This window comes from Oryctolagus cuniculus, chromosome 15, assembly GCF_964237555.1.
Source record: "Oryctolagus cuniculus chromosome 15, mOryCun1.1, whole genome shotgun sequence".
NCBI lineage: Eukaryota > Metazoa > Chordata > Mammalia > Lagomorpha > Leporidae > Oryctolagus > Oryctolagus cuniculus.
In genome coordinates this window covers 37,123,800-37,132,419 of record NC_091446.1, presented here as the reverse complement: position 1 = coordinate 37,132,419, position 8,620 = coordinate 37,123,800, and the positions used below count along the sequence as shown (strand labels likewise).

Here is an 8,620-nt window from a genome sequence, read left to right as displayed (position 1 = left end):
AAGGTTCTCTTGTACCAGAGACCTGCTGCTTTTCCAAGCTGGGAAACGGAGGCAAGTGGCTATGCGTGTGGCTCCCCCGAGTTCCCAAGTGCGGTGAAAGGCCTGGGCACTGCGGTCCCTCCCCGGTCTGGCTGCTCCTCACCCACCTCCTCCCTGCACACTCCAAGCGCTCACCCTCCCAGCTCCTCCAGGGAAACCAAGGTCCCCCTTCTCCTCCTCAACCTTTGCGCCACACCTGAAATCCGGGAGCCACTGCTGCAGACAACGAGAGGCCGGGAGGCCTGCACTTCCCAGCGCTCCCCCGACCCAGGCCTTTCTGCCCCTTGCACCCAGGCTGGCGGAGCCCCTGGCTTGCCCGCGTCACAGGCCCCGGCCCGACAGAGGCCCCGGGCTCACCGGCCTGGTCCGGCCACCCTGGCTTCCTCTCCCGGCCTCAGCGCTGTGGCCAGGCCTTCTTGGGCTGAGAAAGAAACTCTCAGGAGAAGCCACAGTCCTTGGCAGGTGAGGCAGCAGAAGAAGCCAAAGGTCACACAGAGCAGAGGACATATAAGAGGACACCCCACCGGCCAACCCTCCGTGGGACTTCTCACTTCGCCGCAGACATGAGCACAAACAAGACCCCCGAGTCAAAGGAAGCCGGTGACTATTTTAATTAATCGAAGTCTGGGATTCTAAGGCTCAAACGCCATGAGAGAACTCCGGTGAGGATAAGCCGTTTCACTACAAATGGATTCCCCCATTCCCGCGCGGACGGGAGGTGCTGTGTGTACCCAGGGAAGGTGCGGGGGAGGGGCGAACCGAACTCCTAAGATAAATAGAATTGAAGACCGACTGAGAGTGGACGGAAGCTTTCAGTCCCCGGTGTTGCTACAACAGGTTTCTGACGGATTTGTCGTCACAGTAACCTGCAACACAGAAAAGCAGGCCGTGAGGGCCAGGAGGAGGGCCTCGGCGTCTCTGTGGATACCAAGCACCTGGGCGCTGGGCTTCGTTCAGTGCAAACCCGCAGGCGGCACCTCTGCGGTTACATGGGGCTGGGCCTCCCTTTCCCAACACTGTTAATTCAGTCAAGGCGGCTCTGGGGGGCGGTGGAGGCAGGGTGGAAAGGCCAAGGGAGCACAATGAAGAGAAAAGAGCGGCCCGTGCAGTTGTACTCCCTGAGAAGTGCCAGCATGCGCCAGCGCTGCGGCATAGCGGGTTAAGCCGTCACCCGTGATTCTGGCATCCCATATGGCACTGGTTGGAGTCCTGGCTGCTCCACTTGCAATCCAGCTCCCCAGTAATGTGCCTGGGAAAGCAGCAGAGGATGGCCCAAGTGCTTGGGCCCTGCACCCAAATGTGGGAGACCTGGAAGGAGCTCCAGGCTCTTGGCTCCAGCCTGGCCCAGCCCCGGCTGTTGTAGCCATTTGGGAAGTAAACCAGTGCATGAAGATCTGTCTCTTCTTCCATCTCTCAGCACTTGAACTTAGCCAAAAGGCTGAAAAGCAGTCCTCCATCTCTCTGTAATTATGCCTTTCAAATAAATAAATAAATAAATCTTTAAAAACAAAAAAAAGTGCCAGCATTTGGGGAAAAAGGCCCTTGCCTGCTTCTGCACGGGCCCCAGGACAAGGCCAGGGAGAGCCCGGGTGGAGCAGGCCCTCATGCTCCGTGCGCTCCCGGCCGGCTCGCCGAGCGCTCCGGGGGACCCCGGCGGTGCCCGCCCTGCTCACCGTTGTGCACGATCAGCCTGTACTGCCGGCTCAGGCACAGCTCCTCCTGCCGCTGCCTCACCAGCTTCTGCACGTCCGGGGGCAGGCCGTGGGGGTCCCGGGAGAACACGAAGGAGTAGCTGTCTGCGCAGGTGCCGTCGAAGTTGAGGAGGCGGCAGGAGTACTGCACAGCGAACGTGTCGTAGTCCGTGTCGATGATCCAGTGGTCATCGTCTGCAGGGCAGGAAGTCACGGTGGCCATCAGCGGTCAGCGCCTTGCCCTCGGGGGGGGGGAGGGCTCGGATGCGGGCACTGCACTGCACCGCACCGCACCACACTACACTGCACAGCGCCTCCAGGCCAGGACTCGCTACTTCCCGGAACTGGCTTCACTCCCTTGGGAAGCTGCAGACTATGGAGCCTGCTGACTTGGACCAGAGAGAAGAGACCGGGCTCTCTTTTACAGAAAAGCATCGTGGCGTGGTGGGGGGAGACTCATTCACGTCTGTGTCTCATGCCCTGATGATGATGGGACAGCACCTTCCCAAAGGACCACCGAGGATGTGGGCCTGCTGGCAGCACAGCACACACCTGCCCACTGTCACCTTTGCCACCTGCCTCCAGGAATGCCTGTGTCTTCCAGGATTCAGATCTGACAGCCACCCCCTCATGCTACCCTGAACACCAGGATGCGTCGTTTTCAACGATTGGTATTGGCTAACTCTCGGTCACACCACAGGCCACGCTGTCCTCCTGCCTCTCAGTCCATGGGGCGGCCCACTGTGCTGCCGGCGATGACCCTAGCTCCCCGCGGACGCCCACTGAGCAGCTCTGCTCGCTTCTCCATGCGGGCGAAGCACCGTTCTTGCCTTGCTGGCACGGAAGCTCACCATCGGCTGCTGCCGCTTAGGGCTTGCATTCCCCACAGCTCCCCCCAGCAGAGGCAGAGCTAAGCCCCTGGAGGACTGGGCGTGTGTTTATTCCTTACAGGGGGGATGTTAGCCAGGAGGAGCGAGTGTAGAAGGCAGAAACGTGGAGAGAGAGGCAAGATGGGAAATCACCTTCGTAAGACGGTACGGGAGCAGCTGGCCACAGAGAAAGAACAGTGTCTGGGTTTATCCAAATAACCTGTATTGGGATAAAGGCGCCACACCCCTGCATAACCTTCCTGATGATGTATAACGGCACAGGGACCTCCTGAGCTGTGTGCGTCACCGCAGGGATGCGTGCCATTTGCTCTCTCATTAGTTTTTCACACACTGTTATCCCCTGTTGACAGATGAGGAAACTGAGGCACGGTGAAATGAGGTAATTTCTAGATCACAAGGAGCAGGGTGGAGTTGGGATGTAGACAGAGTGTATGCCTCCAGGACACATGTGCTTAACCACCACCCTGGGGCTCCAAACTAGGGGGAAAGGGGCCGAGAAACAAGAAGGCTTGGTGTCCCCGTGTCACACTCAGGTCTTGGAGCCAGAGGGGACTTGCCCTGCGCAGTGCTCTGTGATGGACAAGGAGGCACACAGGCACTGGAGGATTGAAGCCATCTCTGATGCGTCCCCTGGGTCACCTCTGGGGGGGCCTCTCTGAGGGACCCTGGAGGGCTGGCCTGGCCTCAGCCCAAACACAGGCCCTGCGGCAGGGCTGCCACAGATCGGGGTGTGCAGACCCCTCTTCAGCACAGCCCTGGAATCAGCCACCTCTGCACTTCCCAGGCCTTGCCAGGGTCCACCTGTTGGAGGCCCCAGCCGGATGAGTGCTTAGCGGTGACCACAAAGTTACTCAGCAGGTGGGCCAGGAATAGAGGCCATGGAGCTGCTGCTGGCCGTATCTGAAGCGCAGGCTTCCCTCAGCCTCCCGAGCACCTGGGCAGAGTCTTCCTCACCCCTGAAGGAAGTCATTTCTTCCCTGCTGTGCCCATCACTGGGTCAGGCTCAGGCACCCCAGACAAAAGCAAGTGCTCTGGGAACATTACCCTGACCCATGACCCAGGAAGCCATCAGCTTGCCATTCTGCAGCCTGTTTGTCCCCAAATATCCGCCAGAATGTGAATTTAGTCGGAGGAACTTAATAACATGCAGTGCTTCGGTTTTTAGTAAAATCAACCACTGTTCTCGATTTGGAAAGAAGGCCTGTATTGATGGGGTTTATCTGAGGATCTTTTGGGCCAAACAGCTCAGTGACAAAGAGGTCAAATCAGCCACCTTGCCCAGATTCTCCCTTCTTAGAGTCCTGGCACGAGCCGAACGGCCTGGCACTGCTGCAGACAATGAGCTCAGTTCCGTGCACCCAGCAGCTGCACAGGTCCCCTTCTCAGGAACCAGGGACCCCCAAGTGCTTCTGCTTCAGTGCGTGAGTACAGCTGGGGGGGAAGCTTGTTCCTGGCAGCAGCTGTGTGGCTGAGAGCCCTGACCCCTCCCCCACCATCCCAGGACACAGGGTTGCACTGCAGCTGCGTCTACACTCTACCTACGCAGACTGGTTGGGACGTTGGGATTGTCAGTTCAGAAACCAAAAAGAACTCTAAGAGAGGGGCTGGTTTCCAGTGAAGAGCTGTAGCCCCCTGCCGGGATCCCAGAACACAGCCCTTCAGCCCCAAGAGCCGCAGTGCAGCGTCCACTCACCCCAAGTGACAAGACCAGGTGAGACCTCCCTGTAGCCCGCAGGCCCCAGGGTCCAGCTGAGCTGGCAGTCAGGTGACAGCTTCCCGGCCATTTCTGACTAATGGTCAAAACAACCGCACAGGGCCCAGCCAAGTGAATGGCAGAGGCATCGGGCCGGAGTAAGCCAAGACGACTCTGCGGATTGAATTCTCTAGACCCATGGTTCTCAAACCTCCCTGTGCAGAAGGTGCACCCCCAGATCTGAAGCCTAGGAGAAATGGGGGGGGGCAGGTGTGGACAGAGCATGTACTGCGTCCTCATGAGGAGGCCATGTTCTCCGATGCCCTTCTCAGCACTCTCAACTCCCTGCACCTCGTCTGGGTTTCAGCACTTGGGGGAAAAGGCAGAGGCCTCTGCCACCCACAGCTCCAGAATGGAGAGACGGGGCACTGCGAGTGAGCAGCCTTAGCACAAGCCTCCTCAATCCTGGGGTGGGGGTGGGGGTGAGGTCTCCCAGCCTCTGCTGGGGCTCCAGCTCCCCCAGCTAGCACAGGATTCAGCCCACAGAAGTGAAGGCAAGACAGATCTACGCTCCATGGTGCAACGGAGGAGGCAGGGATGCAGGATGGAGTCGCTACAAGAAGACCACACACCGTGGCACAGTGGTTGTCCTGCAAAATGGCACCTGACACACCCAAAGGTCCTTCTGAGCATGGGTCAGATTTCTTGAGCCTGGGAAGGGGGAAGCCAGCTCTTCCCAATCTCCTGTCCCTGACCTAGGGCACTGCTGTGGGTTCCGGCCACTTGCAGGTCTCCTGACAGCCACCACTGGAGAAGCAGCCCAGCCGTGGGGCCAGGTGTGCCTCCCACCCTCCAGACGGTCCCACCGAGCCCAGCTACTCACTTCCTCTCTGGAGAAAGGAGGCCACGCCCCAGTACTTCATCTTGAACTTGGCAGGGTCTTCGGTGTCTGTGAAGGTGCCCACCATGTCCGCGCACACGTCCCAGTTACTGCGAAAGCCAAAAGGATCCTAAGTCAAGCTGGGATCTGGGCTTCCTCCCACCCCGGGGGGGCTGCCTTCCCTCCCCAGCTGGGGTTTGGCGCCCCTGCGTGCTGGGGCATCCTGGAACGCAAAGCCCACGGCCGCCCCAAGGGCCACTGACTTCAGGAGACGGACGCGGCCCTTGGCCGTGGCGCTCATGTGGCCGTTCTCGTCCACGGAGAACTCGGCGACGATGTTGTCCTGCAGAAAGAGCCCCTCGGGGTCCTTCTTGGCCATGGCATACCAGGTACCCGCGAACTGCGAAAGGGATGCCAGGGGGTTGGCGTCCGGGCGAGCCCGGCGGGGCGGCGGGGGCGCGGGCCGGGCCACCTGGGCCCCCGGGGGCCGATACCTACGCGAGCCTTGTCGAAGTTCTCCTTGACTCGGAAGCTGCTCACTCGGCAGTCGCGCTCCGCCCGGCCGCTTCCCAGCGCCGCCAGCAGCACGAGCGCCCACACCCACTCCATCTTGCCCAGGAGTCCGCCCTGCGGGAAATGCGCCGCCGCCGCCGTAAACGCCGCGCCGCCAGGCCCCCGCCGCCCCCTGGGGTCGCCCTCGCCGCCCCCCGGGGTCGCCCTCCGTCCCGCTCCGCCCCGCCCGGCTCACCACGGGGAGACGCGCGCAAGCTTGGCCTGGCCGCGTCCGGGCGCGCGTGGAGCGAGGCAGCCGAGCGCCGCGAGGCCGCCGGGCCGCTTTATAGCTCCGGGGGGAGGGGGTCGCGCTTTCGTAACCGCGCGGGGGTGAAAGACCGAGGGGAGGCGCCGGGGGCCGGCCGGGCCAGCCCTTGCATAACGCGCCCTGACTCACCGGGCCGCCCGGGGCTCGGGGGAGCAGCCGCGCAGGGTGGCCTCGGCGGCGCGGCCAAACCCTCCAGCGGCGACGGACCGCAGGGCCAAGCCCTGGCCCGGTGACACGGCCCTCGTGCCAGCGGCCGCCAGCTGCGGCCTGGGGTGGCCTCGGGAGCCAGGAGTCGGCCTGGCGGGAGGACGGTGGCCACACAGAGCCAGAGCTGCCTGGGGCCCCTCTGCCCTCTAAGGGTCCATTGTGCCGGGGTTGGAGGGGATATTTTGACCGAGTGGTTTTTCGTTGTATAAACGATGCATTTGACACTCTTGCAGGAGAGTTGCGGTGCCCTCTGCGTCAATATTTGTTTTCTTTTCGGTTGCAACAGCTTTAGAAGCGTTCAACCTTCCCTCTCGAACTTTCTGTAGGAACGCAACTCTGGTCAGCGCCGGAAATGTTTTGGTAGCCTCTCTGGTTACCTTCTTAAGTTGTGGCGCTCCCCTTAAACCACGGTGACACACATCCGCCGACGGTTTGATGCGCTTTTATTGCAAAGTCATATTGTGATTGTGTTTTGTTTTCAAAGCAAATAAGGTCAGTGGGCTGAGCAATGGAACCAGGAGAGAAATGGACAAAATTCAGTGACAGGAACGGTCCAGGGAAAGGAAGGGACTGGTTAGGGGGTATTGCCCAGGTAACGGCACGGTTTGCCCACCGCGACTTTTTTTCTCTTTCAAAGAATGCCACTCATGTGATCAAAGCAGTCAGAAGAGTCAGCTTTTGACGGAAAGAGAATTAGTGATGTGGCAAAGAGGGAGCTTTTCCTCAGCTTCCTTCCATACAGTGTCCTTGGGGGCTCTGTGATGCAAATTGGGAAGAGGGAATGAACTTGGACCTGAAATCTGAGGAGGGAGGGAACGGGAGGGTGCTTCCAAACAGAGCAATCCACAGCGGGTCGGTTCTTCAGATCAGCCCTTTATCTAGGGCCCCCCAGAAGACGCCTGGGGCTTCCTTCAGGACAGCTGCCTGCCTGGGTCTCCGCTTCCCCTTTCTCCTTCCCCTTCACTCCTGCCTCGGTTGGAGTCCCAGCCATCTCTGGGGTGCCACTAACCTGCTTTTAACTCCGTAGTGCCCCAGAGTTAGGAAAGGCTGTTTCTGGCCAACAGACTCATTAGATCTTCAGGTTGAGCCAGTTTTATCAGAGAATGTGCACAGTGATCCCTTCATGTTTAAGGGGTATTTGTTCCAGGATGCCCCTTATACCAAAATCCAAGGCTGCTCAAATCCTTTATATAATAAAAATGCTGGGGCTGGTATGTGGAGTAGCGGTTAAAGCTGCTACCTGCAGCACTGGCATCCCACATGGGTGCCGGTTCATGTCCTGGCTGTTCCACTTGAGATCCAGTTCCCTGCTAATGGCCTGGGAAAAGCAGTGAAGATGGCCCAAGTACTTGGACCCCTGCCACCCACATGGGAGACTCGGATGAAGTTCCTGGCTCACGACTTTAGCCTGACCCAACATTGGTCATGGCGGCCATCTGGGGAGTGAACCAGCAGATGGAACATCTCTCTGTCTCTTGCTCTGTGCAACTATGACTTTTAGAACAGATAAATAAGTCTTTTAAAAAATGCTATAAAGTTAGGATTGAACCTACATAATATCTAATCGACATAAATACTATGTAAATAGTTGTTATATTGTATTATTTAGAGAATAATGGCAAGGAAAAAAGTTGATACATGTTCAAAAGAAATGCAACCACTCTCTGCCTGACAAACAAGACTTTTGGTGGAGGCTGGCACTGTGGCGTAGCAGGTAAAGCCGCCTCCTGCAGTGCTGGCATTCCATATGGGCACCAGTTCAAGTCCCAGCTGCTCCACTTCCAATCCAGCTTTCTGCTATGGCCTGGGAAAGCAGTAGAGGATGGCTCAACCCCTTGGGCCCCTGTATCCATGTGGAGACACAGAAGAAGCTGCTGGCTCCCAGCTTCAGATTGGTGCAGCTCCAGCCATTGTGGCCATCTGGGGAGTGAACCAGAGGATGGAAGACCTCTCTCTCTCTCTCTCTCTCTCTCTCTCTCTCTGCCTCTGCCTCTCTAACTCTCTGCCTTTCAAATAAATAAATCTTTTCTTTCTTTCTTTTTTATTGCAAAGAATGTTTTCATTAATCAAGAACGAAAGTCGGAGGTTCGAAGACGATCAGATACCGTCGTAGTTCCGACCATAAATGATGCCAACTGGCAATGCGGCGGCGTTATTCCCATGACCCGCCGCGCAGCTTCCGGGAAACCAAAGTCTTTGGGTTCCGGGGGGAGTATGGCTGCAAAGCCGAAACCTGAAGGAATTGACGGAAGGGCACCACCAGGAGTGGAGCCTGCAGCCCAATTTGACTCAACATGGGAAACCTCACCCGGCCCGGACACGGACAGGATTGACAGATCGATAGCTCCCTCTCGATTCCGCGGGTGGTGGTGCATGGCCGTTCCCAGTTGGTGGAGTGAT

At 58.4% G+C, this 8,620-nt stretch overlaps 1 protein-coding gene across 2 annotated transcripts; it reads right to left on the bottom strand.

Annotated features, from left to right (window-relative positions):
- Positions 1-626: 626 nt before the first annotated feature.
- On the bottom strand, positions 627-6,216 carry RBP4 (retinol binding protein 4). 2 transcript variants are annotated; one of them, XM_008269906.4, is made up of 6 exons: positions 5,942-6,216; positions 5,692-5,820; positions 5,457-5,593; positions 5,197-5,303; positions 1,713-1,925; positions 627-905 (listed from the first exon to the last, which is right to left on the bottom strand). In XM_008269906.4, exons 2-6 carry the CDS (start codon positions 5,800-5,802, stop codon positions 868-870), a joined length of 606 nt encoding a protein of 201 aa, XP_008268128.1. In that variant the 5' UTR covers positions 5,803-5,820; positions 5,942-6,216; the 3' UTR covers positions 627-867.
- Positions 6,217-8,620: the final 2,404 nt, after the last annotated feature.